Source organism: Scyliorhinus torazame, chromosome 6 (assembly GCF_047496885.1).
Source record: "Scyliorhinus torazame isolate Kashiwa2021f chromosome 6, sScyTor2.1, whole genome shotgun sequence".
NCBI lineage: Eukaryota > Metazoa > Chordata > Chondrichthyes > Carcharhiniformes > Scyliorhinidae > Scyliorhinus > Scyliorhinus torazame.
Window position 1 is genome coordinate 60,705,692 of NC_092712.1, and position 14,334 is coordinate 60,720,025.

The window sequence follows — 14,334 nt, forward strand, 5'->3', positions numbered from 1 at the left end:
GCACTGAGCAAATTGTTGGAGCTGCAGACTGACAAGTCCCCGGGTCCTAGGGTCTTAAAAGAAGTGGAAAGTGAGATAATTGATGCGTTGGTTTTAATTTTCTAAAGTTCACTAGATTCCAGGAAAGTTTGATTAGATTACAAAATAGCAAATGTAACCGCTTTATTCAAAAAGGGAGGGAGACAACAACAGGAAACTACAGACCAGTTAGCTTAACATCTGGCATAGGGAAAATATTACAAGATATTATTAAATGCATTTTTGCAGGGGGCTTGGATAAATTGAAGGTAATCAGGTAGAGCCAACATGGATTTGTGAGAGGGAAATTTAACCAAATTATTGGAGTTTTTTGACGTAACATGTACCGTGAATAAAGGGAAACTGGTGGATGTACTGTACTTAATTTCCAGAAGGCGTTTATTTGATAAGGTGCTAATCAAAGGTTATCGCAGAAAATAACAGTTCATGATGTTGTGGGTAACATATTGGCATAGATAAAAGATTGGCCAGCTAACAGAAAACAGTTGACAAAAATGGGTTATTTTCTGGTTGGCAGGTTTTTTAAAATAAAACATTTTATTGAGGTATTTATGATTTTGTAACAATAACAGAAGAAACAGTGTACATACAAATATAAACATAGTGCAAAGGCCGTCTTCCTCCCTCACAGGTCCCACCTTTCCTACACACTAATCTAAGCTAACACCCCCCCTCTCTGCTGACAGTTAATTTTCTCTAAAGAAGTCGACGAATGGCTGCCACCTCCGGAAGAACCCGGAGATTGACCCTCTCAGGGCGAACTTGATTTTTTCCAGACACAGAAAGCCAGCCATGTCAGTCAGCCAGGCCTCCGACTTCGGGGGCTTTGAGTCCCTCCAAGCTAATAGTGTCCGTCTCCAGGGAGGCAAAGGGCAGAACGTCTGCCTCTTTCTCCTCCTGCATTCACGGATCTTCCGACACTCCGAAAATCACCACCTCTGGACTCGGTGCCACCCTTGTTTTTAACACCTTGCACATGACATCCACTTACCCCTGCCAGAATCCCATAAGCTTTGGGCATGCCCAGAACATATGAACATATGAACATGGTTTGCTGGTCCTCCCGCACCCCTTGCGCACCTGTCTTCTAACCCAAAGAACCTGCTCATCCGGGCCACTGTCATGTGTGCCCGCTGAACAACCTTAAATTGTATCAGGCTGAGCCGACACATGTTGTGGACCCATTGACTCTACTCAACGCATCTGCCCAGAGACCATCCTCTATCTCTCCTCCTAACTCCTCTTCCCATTTGTGTTTCAGCTCCTTGATCTGCGTTTCCTCTGACCCCATGAGTTCTTTATAGATGTCCGAAACCCTCCCCTCTCCCACCCATATGGTTGGCAGGTTTTAACAAGTGGGTCAGTCCTGGGGCCTCAACTCTTTACAATTTATACAAATGATTTGAATGAAGGGACCGAAAGTATGATTGCTAAATTTGCTGATGGTACAAGTTAGATCGGATAGTATGTTGTGAAGTGGACATAAGGAAGTAACAAAAGGATATAAACAGGGCAAAGGCCTGGCAAATGGAGTATAATGTGTGGAAATGAGAAATTGTTCATTTTGGCAGGAAGAATAAAAATGAAGCATATTATCTGAATGGTGAAAGACGACACAGCTCTGGGATGCAGAAGAATCAGTGTGTCTGGGCGCATGAATCACAAAAGGCGAGTATCCAGGTACAGCAAGTAATTAGGAAAGTTTTTTAATAAATATAGATTCCCCAATTATTTTATATTCCCAAGGGGCTATTTAGCGTGGCCAATCCACCTACCCTGCACATCTTTGGGTTGTGGGGGTGAGACCCACACAGACACAGGGGGAATGTGCAAACTCCACAGACAGTGTTGAGGCAGCAGTGCTAACCACTGCGCCACCATGCCGCCCTGATTAGGAAAGGTAATGGAATTTGATCATTTCTTACAAAAGGAATTGAATATAAGAGTAAGGACATTATGCTTCAGTTATCAGGACATTGATGTGACCACATCTGGAGAACTGTGTACAGTATTGGTCTCTTATTTAAAGAAGGATGTAAATGCATTGGAAGACATTCAGAGAAGGTTTACAAGAGTAATACCTGGAATGGGCAGGTTATTTTATGAGGAAAGGTTGGGCAGGTTAGAGTTGTATCCGCAGGGTTTCGAAGAATAAGAGACGACTTGACTGAATCATACATGATCCTGAGGGCTGTTGACAGGATTCTTAGGGAATTGAAAGACTTATGGAGCAGGTGGGAAAGTGGAAACTGAAACCCAAGGTCGACTATGATCATATTGAATGTGGAGCAGGCTCAATGGGCCACACGGTCTTTTCCTCCTCCTGTCGCTTTTTTTTTGTTTTTGCAACATGTCTATGGGTTTTCATGGCCTGAAAGCATTCCGGCTGTTCTCTACCTAACGTTAGTGGCTAACCTTGGAATAATCAGGCTTCTCAGGCTTATGTATTTCTGTCTCCATTTCCAGCTGCAAGTCCCTGCCAGATGCTAAGTATTCTATGGGGGTGGGATGACCAAGTCATATAACTGGCTTGGCCCACCTGTTTATCAGGTAAATCTCAAACAATCTACACTAGTCCAGAGGGTGGGGGAAGCCATGATGAGAAATATGGAGCCTATACGTTTTGGAGCATTTACATCTACCAAGGATGATGATGAACTTTACCCACTCTCCACCGAACCTCCCGATTCAGCTGCTCGCAGTTACATAGGTGTTCCAGAAATAACTAGCTTTCTATTCTTGTCTACATGGAAGATAGTAACTGGTTTCCCTGTCTCAACAACACACTTGGGGTCAGTGGACTCCCTGGGCGTCATTCTCCGACCCCCCAGAGGTCGGAGAATGGCCGTTGGCCGCCGTGAATCCCGCCCCCGCTGGTTGCCGAAGTCTCCGAAGGGAGAAAAGTCGGCGGGGCGTTAATGTCGCCGCTGCCGCGGAGAATGTCACGGGTCTGCGCAAGGCAGCCGATTTTCGGCCTGCCGATATTCTCCCTTCCGGATGGGCCGAAGTCCTGTCGACGTGATGACCGTTCACGTCGACGTAAATTAAACCTCCTTTTCATCGGCGTGACCCGGTGCTCCAGGCTCACGCCGAGCAGCGTGGAGGTGAGTGACGGCCTGGGGGGTAGGCTCTGGGCAGGCAATGGCGTGGCCGCAGTCTGAATGCGTGAGGAGAGGTGTGTCTCGGGTTGTGTGTGTGTGTGTGCGGCGGGGGGTGGGGGGTGGGGGGGGGGGTGGTTAGAGTAGGCTGGGCTCCGGGGGAGTGCCGGGAGGGGGTCCGTGCCGGGGAGGGGGATAGGTCCGTGCCGGGGTGGAGGGTGGGGTCCGTGCTGGGGTGGAGGTTGGGGGGGGGAGGGGGTCCGTGCCGGGGTGAGGTTGGGGGGGGGGGGTTCCGTGCCGGGGTGGAGGTTGGGGGGGGGGGGGGGGGGTCCGTGCTGGGGTGGAGTTTGGAGGGGGGGTCCGTGTCGGGGTGGAGGTTGGGGGGGGGTCCGTGCCGTGCCGGGGTGAGGTTGGGGGGGGGTCCGTGCTGGGGTGGAGGTTGAGGGGGGGTCCGTGCCGGGGTGGAGGTCCGTGCCGTGCCGGGGTGAGGTTGGGGGGGGGGGTCCGTGCTGGGGTGGAGGTTGGGGGGGGGGGTCCGTGCCGAGGAGGGGGATGGGAGGGCAAGTGAGTTGGTCCACCTGGCCAGGTGCCAGCCTCCAACAGTTGGACCCATGCGGTCCATGCCACCTGGCTGGGGGGAGGAGGGGATATGGGCAATGATGACATGTCGTCGTTCCCCTCCCCCCCACCAGGCCGTCAAGTTTTCAGATCATCCAGCGATGTTGGCCGCCGTGGTGGCAGCCGCTCATGTCTATGTTGCCCTGGATGAGGAGAAGGAGGAGGAGCGTGCCAGAGAGGCGGCGCAGGCTGCCGCAGAGGGGCAGGCGGCAGCCGCCCAGGCTGGAGGGACACCTGGCCGACAGGACGAGGAGGGGGAGGAGGACGTCGCGGCCCCACGGCAACGGAGGCACCCGAGGGCGCCCCGTGTGTACCGGCTCCGGCAGTCATACCAGGACCTCACGGACCGGGAATGCAGGAGGAGACTCCGGATGAGCCGGGAAACCGTGGCACACATCTGCCACCTGCTGGCACACCTGTCACCGCGTGGCACTGGCGGGGGACACCCTCTCCCCGTGTCCGTCAAGGTTACGGTGGCCCTGAACTTTTATGCAACGGGGTCATTCCAGGCTCCGAGTGGGGACCTGTCCGGCATATCGCAGACATCGGTGCACCGGTGCATCCGGGCAGTGACAGATGCCCTATATGCCATGGCGCACCGCTACATCTGCTTCCCCGTGGACCGGGCCAGCCAAGATGCCCAGGCCGTGGGCTTCTCTGCCGTGGCCGGGTTCCCCATGGTCCAGGGCGCGATCGATGGGATGCACGTCGCCGTGCGGCCACCTGCAGATAACAGGGCCGTGTTCACTAATAGGAAGGGGACCGCATGATGATCCTGCACGTCTGCGCCCGTCACCCAGGCAGTGTACACGACTCATTCGTGTTGTCGCGGTCATCCATCCCCGGCATGTACGAGGGACGCCATCCCCGGCTGAGGGGCTGGTTGCTAGGCGACAGGGGCTACCCATTGCGATCGTGGCTGATGACGCCTATACGGAGGCCACGCAATGAGGCGGAGAACCGCTACAATGATGCCCATGTAGCGACAAGGGGAGTGATCGAGAGGTGCTTTGGCGTGCTGAAGATGCGTTTCAGGTGCCTGGACCTCTCTGGGGGCGCCCTCCAGTATCGGTCAGATAGGGTCGGCCGCATCATTGTGGTGTGCTGCGTCCTGCACAACATAGCCCAGCAGAGGGGCGATGTGCCGCAGGCAGAGGAGGGCGGAGTGGAGGAGCAGCAGGAAGAGGCCCAGTCCTCCCCAGATGAGGGGGATGGGGGCAATGATCAGGGCAGACGGGGTAGACACAGGCGGGTGGCTGTCCACCATTACCGGCTGGCCCAGCGGGCACGGGACAGACTGATAGACGCCCGCTTCACTGACTAGATGGGCGTGGGAATCGGGTAGTATGGCCACAGACCACACACCATGGCAACAGCCGACCACCCACATCCCCCCACCCATCCACCCACCCAGCACCCTCACCCCCCTCCCCAACCCCACCCACCCCACCCGCATGCACACCCCCCCCCCCCCCCCCATTGCCGATCCACCTGCGGCACAACGGGCCGGGCTCACACAGTTGCGGGTGGACGCGTGTCTATCGCAGGCCATGGAGGATGATGACAACCCGCCCTGCGATGAGCTCCTGGCTCTACATCGTTGGACTATGTCTGACCCATGGCCACAGTACCACCATCCATCCGGACCATCCCTGCATGCGGCTGTGACACTGCAGCGCACGGTCCCGTCCACTGCCCGGGGGATGTTGATGGCGGCCCAGGGGGAAGGGGGCAGACTCACCTGGGGCTGAGGTAAGACCACCCCTCACACACACACTTGCGCTCAACGTACATGACACCCCCGCACACTTTGGGCAGAGCACAAAGGCAGCTTCGGTAGGTGTAACATTGACTTTAATAACCAAAGGAGTTCATGCACGTGCCCTAGCCCCTAAAACTCATCTGTGCCCTGCACCCGTGCCAACTTACTCAGTGTCTAATTGTTTAGCCTTACGGGCCCTTTGACTACGTCTACGTGGTTCCCCAGACGGTACAGCAGAACTGGAGGTGGACTCCTGTGATTCCTGCCCTCTGACACTGGATCCCTTTGGCGGCCGTTTCCTGGGGCCTCCTGGCCTAGATGGACCAGGCTGCGGCCCGGGCGACTGGGATGGCGAGCTGCCAGCCTGTCCTGCCCGTTGCCCACCCGATGCACCTGGGACGGAAGGGGGGGAGTCCGAGGTGTCGCGGTGTACCGGGACCTCCCCTACAGAGGGAGCCGGGACGGACCACACCACCTCCTCCTCCCTCGGGGTGCCCGATGGCCCCCAGGCCTCTACATGGGTTGGGGATGCGAACGGACTGGCCATCCGACGCCCCCCCCGACATCTGGCGCTGCCAGTCCTGGAGGCCCATGCTGGTATCGACAGGGGTCTGCAGGTTTGCAGCCATGGAGCCCAGGGGGTTGGCAAACCCTGTCTGTGACAGTGCGACGCCGGCTCGCACATGGCCACTGGTGCCGATGCCCTCAGCGATGGCCTGCAGAGACTGGGCCATGGCCTGCTGAGACTGGGCCATGGCCTGCAGAGACTGGGCTATGGCGTTGAGCGCCTCTGCCATCTGGCGCTGGCACTGGCTCATGGCCTCCTGTGAGAGGGCAGCCATTTCCTGGGCCACAGACGCTGCCTGCACGGAAGGCCCCAGGCCTCGCAAACCGTTCCCCATGTCTGACACCATCGCACCCATTGCCTCCACCGTGGACGCCACCCGTGCGGTGTCGGCCTGGGTGGCACGCATGACCGGCACCACTCCCAGCTCCTGGACGCGGGTGGACTCCTCCACCTGCGACCGCAGCCGCCGCAAGCCGCCCGTCACCCTCTTCGCTCGTCTCCGGGTCGGTGGTTGCATCGAATCTATGTGTGGGTGTGGTAACTGCAGGAACCCGGGATCCATCTGGGCGGCAGATGTTCGCTGGGCTGCCCTCAGACCGCCCGGTCCCTCTGCTGCTCCTACCTCCACCTGCTGTACCGGGACGGCTGTGCTGTGCGCACCAGTGAGTGTACCAGACGCCTCATCACTAAAGTGCCCAACCGTGGTGAGTGTTTCTGCGATGGTGGAGGGTTTGGTGACAGCAGTGGCGTTGTATCGTGCTCTTCGTCCCACTCTGAGTCCATGGCACTTTGGGGTGGGGGTTCGTCTCCACCCATCCACTCGGAGTCACTGTCCGGTATTTCGTCTTCCTGGGTAGTGCTGTCCCGGGTAGGGGTGTCCTGGGTAGTGGTGTCCTGGGTAGTGGTGTCCTGGGTAGTGGTGTCCTGGGTAGTGGTGTCCTGGATAGTGGTGTCCTGGCTCGGATGTGACGGGGGCCTGTGGCTGCCCCCCTCGTCGCTGGGTGGTCGCTCCCGCACGTGACGGGGGTGTCATCTCCCTGTTGCTCCAGGTCTCTCCGTCTCCCGTGGTGTGCGAGGGGCATCCTGCGGGCGTCGCATGCTGGAGGGTCCGGGTCTCTCCGTCTCCTGTGGTCTCCGAGGGGCATCCTGCGGGCGTCGCATGCTGGAGGGTGCGGGTCTCTCCGTCTCCTGTGGTCTCCGAGGGGCATCCTGCGGGCGTCGCATGCTGGAGGGTGCGGGTCTCTCCGTCTCCTGTGGTCTCCGAGGGGCATCCTGCGGGCGTCGCATGCTGGAGGGTGCGGGTCTCTCCGTCTCCTGTGGTCTCCGAGGGGCATCCTGCGGGCGGTCTGCATCTGCGGGGATCGGTGCCTGGACGTTTGGTCCTGCGATACACAATGAAGCATGCATGGTTAGACATCAGGCAGTGATCAGGTGATATGGGGGAGGGGGATATAGGGGAGGGGGGATATGGGGACGGGCTGTCGGTGGCTCACTTGCTAGTACACCCCCGACCTCTGCATCAGCAACCTCCCGGTCCTCAGGTCCGCCAGCCAGTTCCAGGGCCCTTTCCTCGTGTACGGTCAGTGGCCTCTCATCAGCGGGCCCTCCTCCAGTCCTCACATGCTCCCTATTGTTGTGTGCGCGCTTCTCCTGTGGGGGGGGGGGGGAGGGGTAAAAGGCAACAGTGTTAGGCAGGTATATGAATGCACGCCATCGGTTGCGCGTGCATTGCTGAGGTTAAGGTTAGGGCTGGATTCACTTGGGGATATGGGGGAGGGGGGGATATGGGGGAGGGGGATATGGGGAGGGGGGATATGGGGGAGGGGGGATATGGGGGAGGGGGGATATGGGGAGGGGGGATATGGGGGAGGGGGGATATGGGGAGGGGGGATTATGGGGGAGGGGGGATATGGGGAGGGGGGGATATGGGGAGGGGGGATATGGGGGATATGGGGGAGGGGGGTTATGGGGGATATGGGGGAGGGGGGTTATGGGGGATATGGGAGAGGGGGGATATGGGGGAGGGGGGATATGGGGGAGGGGGGATATGGGGGATATGGGGAGGGGGGATATGGGGGAGGGGGGATATGGGGGAGGGGGGATATGGGGAGGGGGGATATGGGGAAGGGGGGATATGGGGGAGGGGGGATATGGGGGAGGGGATATGGGGGAGGGGGGGATATGGGGGAGGGGGGGATATGGGGGAGGGGGGGATATGGGGGAGGGGGGGATATGGGGGAGGGGGGATATGGGGGAGGGGGGATATGGGGGAGGGGGGATATGGGGGAGGGGGGGATATGGGGGAGGGGGGATATGGGGGAGGGGGGATATGGGGGACATGGGGGAGGGGGGATATGGATATTGGGCAAGGGGGGGGGGGAGGCTCACCCTGCCTGCTCTGACGAGGTCGTTCACCTTCTTGTGGCACTGGGTGCCTGTCCGTGGTGTCAGGGTCACAGCGGTGATGGCCTCTGCCACTTCCCTCCACAGACGCCGGCTGTGGCGTGGGGCAACTCTGCGGCCTTGCCCGGGATACAGGGCGTCCCTCCTCTGCTCCACCGCGTCCAGGAGCGCCTCCACATCGCGTGACTCGAACCTCGGGGCTGAGCGACGGCCAGCCATCCAGTCGGGTGTTGCGGTCGGGTGTTGCGGTCGGGTGGGGGGGAGCAGCGCGGCCTTATGAGCCGTCACACCGTGCAGCGCGTATGACGCTGCACGGCGTGAACCACTGCGCAAGCGCGGATCCCGTTACGTCGCTGCTAGCCCATTTCGGGCCGGAGACTATCGACCCATTTTTCCGACGTGACGCAAGTCGGATTTGCGCCGTTTTTTGCGCCGATCGGCCGACTTTCCGCCGATAACGGAGAATTTCGCCCCCTATGTCAAGGGTGCACTTCAATAGGATATAAAACCAAACTAGGAGGAGAAAATAAATTAATAGCATGGAGTTTCACTTTCAAAGTCAATAAATAATAAAGATGGGTTGTTTGTGTTAAACACTGAGGTCATCAGAAGTCTGGTTGGCAGAAGCTGCCAAAAACACTTCTTTCAGTTCGAGCTGAAACCAGCCAAAATCGATGCGGAGATCTCTCTGCCAGCTGCATGAATCTCACATGATATTCATTTATGGTAGTCTCAATTCAGTTCGTCATGGATAAGAAAAGAAAAACAGCACAAAGTAATTAATTTGGTGATCTGAAGCATAAAGATGGCCTGTATTCCAAAGGTTAAAGTGGTGTAGTACGGGGTGTTTATCTGCTGTTCAAACAAGGTTACAGGATCCTTCGCTTTCCCCCTCGTCCCTTACCATATTTTACCTATTGCTACAACATTGGCATCTGTCTGGCAGTGTGGAAAACTGACCAGATATTTCCTGCTCATAAAAAGCAGGGCAAACTCAACCTGGTCAATTACCTCCCCTTTAGTCTAATCTTGGTCATCAGCCTAGTGATGGAAAGTGGTGTCAACAGTGCGATCAAGTGGCACCAATTCCGTCAGCGCCACTCAGCTTCTGATTTCATCACAGCTTTAGTCACAACATGGACATAAGAGCTGAATTCAAAAGGTGGGGAGAGTGACTACCCTGTATATCAAGGCAGCATTTGACCGAGTATGGTGTTATGGAGCCCTAGCAAAACTGGAGTCACTGGCAATCAGGAGGAAAAACCTCCACTGTTTGGAGTCATACCGAGTTATTAGGAAGATGGCTGTGGTTGTTGGAGATCAATCATCTCAGTTCCAGGACATCACTACAGGAGTTCCTCAACGTAGTGTCCTCGGCCCAACCATCTTCAGCTGCTCTATTAATGACCTTCCTGACATCATAAGGTCAGGTGTGTAGGATGGCTGCTGATGACTGCACAATCTTCAGCACCATTTGCAACTCCTCAGATAATGAAGCAGTCCACGCCCAAATGCAACACCTGGTCAATATCCAGGCTTGGGCTGCTGAGTGGCAAGTAACATTCATGCCACACAATTGTCAGGCAATGACCACCTCCAATGGTCATTCGAGGGCCGAAGGGCCTGTACTGCGCTGTAATGTTCTATGTTCTATAGTGTAAATGGGCTTTAGAGTGGTTTCACAGGTCGGCGCAACATCGAGGGCCGAAGGGCCTGTACTGCGCTGTAATGTTCTATGTTCTAATGAGAGAATCTAATCATTGCCCCATGACATTCAATGGCAATACCATCACTGAATCCCCTACTGTCACCATCGCCATTTCTTCACTGTTGCTGGGTCAAAGTCCACAAACCCTACCAGAACTGTGGGTGCACCTGCAGCACACTGATTGCAACGGTTCAAGAAGACAACTCACCACTACCTTTCAAGGGCCTTTAGGAGTGGGCAATAAATGGCCAGCAAAGCCCACATCCCATGAAAGAATTTTAAAAAATGTAACCCTTCACCTTGATGAGAATAAAACTTAAAACACATGTGCTAAAAAGCACAACTGAATGCAAACATTTAACTTTTTGCTTTTAAATCTGACATTGCCAAGTAGAATCGGCTACTCACTTTTCCAGACTCCATTAGCGGCAGGCTATGAGGAGATCCTCTTTCCACGAGGCGAACCCTGTAAGCAACAATGGGTTAAAAAACTATGTGTTGTTTTGCTCTGCCAACAGCTATGTCAATTGTGTACAACACTCTAAATGGCCACAAATACATTCAACATCAATTTCACAAGCTTTCTCCAAAGGTAGGTTGAGACAATCTATTTTGTAATCAATATCGGGAAAATTTATTAACAAAACTAAAGTTCTGCTAGTATTTAACAGCCTCCAGCTCCAAGACATCCTTTATCACATTAAGTTTTTTGCTTACTTTTTCCGGATTCTTTGCTGCTGAATCAAGAAGATGCATTCTTGTCAAAATGCTTCAGAATCAATAATTATTTTCAAGATACCGATCAGTTTTCATAAATACAGCAAACTACAATCCAGGGTTAATTATTTTACCATCTCATATTTTGGTAATAATTGGAAAATAAAAGCATGAATTTAAATACTGTAAAATTGATCACATGTTGGGAACAATTTGAAAGTCCTCATAGACTCCAATTAGCTATTTGACTATGCTCATTTTTTATTTTCAATAGAGTGCACCATTTTACAAGTAGAGATTATGCACTGAATTACAACTCAGAGTCGCACGTCTAAAATGATTTGGGCCACTCGAGCCTAAAACTCAAATTGCAGCCACCTTTGGAGGTGAAGCAATAATTTTCAGAGCACATTTAAAATCACATATTTTGTTGTTTGTTAAATGTACTGTGCAATTGTAAGCCTTTAAGCATTAAGCTAGATAATAGACACAGGATTTCCATAAGTACACTTCAATCAGATTCTGTACAGTTGTAATCATCAATAACAGTGCTTTGTTTTGCAGTGATCTATGGAATCTAAATAGGAGAGCTCATGTCGAACCTTGCTTCCCACACTGCACGGCTCAGTTAATTGATTTGCTGCATGAGGATAGACTTTCCACAAGCATGAGCGTCTGCTTTTTTTTAGCACTGATCTTTAAAGTGCAGACTATAGCCTGACTGAAAGCAATCAAACAAGCAATATCAAAATCTGAAAGGGAATAAAGCTAAGTGGTGGTCATATAACATTTGTCTCTACCCAAATAATAATATTCAAATCTACTGTTGCTCCCCACAAATCCCTAATTATTCTGTGCAGCTGACAGTGTAACCCATTGATTCTGTGCAAGTTGCTTCATGGAGTTTATGTTTTTCTGCAGCCTGCTATTATTCAGTTCCTCCCCAATGTTTTTTTCCAACCGGCTCTACAATGCTAGACTGTCTTTGTACTCGTTCCCTAGCTCTCCCACTGTTTCTCTATCTACATCCCATCCCCTGACTCTCTAATGTTTCTCTGCATCCCATTCTCTGGCTCTCAGCCCACGGCTGGATCCCGTATGTTTCACCACAGTCCAGTTATATCGTCACTTTATTAGTGAAGTGTTTTGAAGTAATTGTTATACGAATGTACATCTGGGGTGCCACAGTTACTGCTGCACAGCAGTCAGGTGCCAAACAACAAGGTATCGGTCCACCAGCCACATAGCAAGAAAGCGTTAAACATGCTTAATAACTGGGAGATAAGTGAATAAAATCTCAGACAGAATGCTCAAAAGATTCACCACACATCTCCGGCAAAAGTCAAATCATTGGATCAATTGGCATGAATTTTTTAATTTAAAAACATTTTTTTTTGCAATTAAGGGGCAATTTAGCGTGGCCTATCCACCTACTGTAATGATATGTAGACAGACATGTAACTAAAGGGTTAATCACAACACCTAGCTGTAACACTAACACTAGAGGGCATTACAAAACCCACTTATAACTGAGCTCCCAGAAGCTCTAGCTCTCTTTCCATGCAGGATTATCAGATAGCAACAGTGTAGCAGAGTAAGATCAGAGCCTAGATACCACGTGTAGCTTAGGTACAGTTTGTACAGTTATTATCCTTACTTTATTGCTAGTTAGTTCAGTGGAGTGTCAAACTCATTTATTAGTTTTATCATTACTTAATAAATTCTTTCAGTTTACTTTGAAGATTCGAGTGTTCTTCAATATCATCTACAGTTAGTAACGACGATATGACCTAAACCTAGTAATATAACATGGTATCACGAGTGGCTACTGAATCTACCTAGTTAAATTTAGTGAGTATAGAGAGAAGAATAGACAGCTATTCGGCAACAGAAACATCGCCTTCGGAACAAAACCTGATGATTCCCGACACGACGGACAGACCACTAGTTCCTCGTCACCTCAGGATCACTGGTAATCATAATGTTAACTGACGGTTGTATAGACAACAAATCAAACTTTGTTTTTTAGAAGTGTCTGACTTGACAAGCGCGCCAGATGCTCATAAAATTGCTCCTTTATTAAAGACTATGGCTGGTCCACACGCGATAGAGATCTACAACTCTTTTAACCACTCAGAAGGTCAAGATAAAACCAAGTATGAGACCATCCTTGAAAAATTTGATAGCCACTGTAAAGTACAGACAAATGAGATATTTGAGCGCTACATCTTTAAAAAAAAGGATGCAAGGGAATGAGGAATCTTTTAACAGCTTTTTCACCGACTTTAAACTGTTAGCTCAATCCTGCAATTTTGCTGCACTAAATGACTCAATAATTCGTGATCAAATAGTGTTTGGAAATATTGATCAACATCTTCGAGAGAGATTACTTTGGCAAAAAGATATGACCCTTGAAATCGCTATTGAAACGTGTTTGGTGCATCAACAGTCCAAAAATCAGTACTTGCAGTACAGAATCAGTGAAAGTGGCGCCAAAACCCTCCACAAGATCGAGTGTGTCAAGGTAGTGCCGCAATTGAAGAGGCTCCACGTTTCGGACGGCAGCCATCTTGTGCGCGCTCACTCGGACCCCGGACATGCATGCTTCGCAAAAAAGTGCGAGACGGCTGAGAACTGTTCTGAGCATGCGCGAAGACACACGGAACGTCATGACGTTGACGCGATGACGTGCGCGAGGCTTGGAACCGCCCACTTCTGAAAAAAATGCCCTGCAAAAGGCAAACAATGTCTCCAATGTGGGAGACTGAATCACTAGTTTGAAAACTCCACAGAGAATATAGCGCAAGCAAAATCAATCCATGCCATTGTTTCCGACGCTGAATGGAACACAGTGTTGGATGTCAACAGATGCCCGATTAAATTCAAGCTGGGCACAGGTGCCTCCGCTAACCTGCTTTCGAAGCTCGACTTCTCGAAGCTCAAGCAAGCTCCCAAACACCTTCCAGCTACTTGTTAAAGACACCAATGGCAACGCAATCTCCTCATTGGAGTCATGCCATTTAGTAGTGTCCAACAAACACATAGAGATGGGCCTGAGATTTGAAATTGTCTGGTCAGACAAGTCATCGCTCTCAAGTGTGAAAGCCTGCAAGCAATTGAACTTTATTCAAAGGATTTACACATTGGCGTCGTCTCATCAAGCTCTTCAGAGCAGAATTGAAGGAATACTGGATCAATATCCAGATGTCTTCAGTGGAATGGGCACACTTCCATTTGAGTACAAAATCTTGCTGCGTGCTGATGCAAAACTTGTAGTTCACCCACCAAGGAGAGTCCCAGCTCCACTGAGCGAACGGTTAAAATCAGGGCTAGCAAGTCTACAGAAAAAAGGCACCATCTCCAAAGACACTGAACCGACTGACTGGGTCAGTTCAATGGTGTGCATTAAAAAGCCTTCGGG

General features: G+C 52.1%; 1 protein-coding gene across 7 annotated transcripts in view; it reads right to left on the bottom strand.

The window, feature by feature from the left end:
* Positions 1-14,334, bottom strand: part of LOC140424813 (disco-interacting protein 2 homolog C) — an 803,805-nt gene that overhangs the window by 12,659 nt on the left and 776,812 nt on the right. For all 7 annotated transcript variants that reach the window (XM_072508262.1, XM_072508265.1, XM_072508267.1 and 4 more), the window contains one exon: positions 10,605-10,662. In XM_072508262.1, coding sequence (XP_072364363.1) covers positions 10,605-10,662 — 58 coding nt within the window. The remainder of the gene's footprint in view (positions 1-10,604; positions 10,663-14,334) is intronic.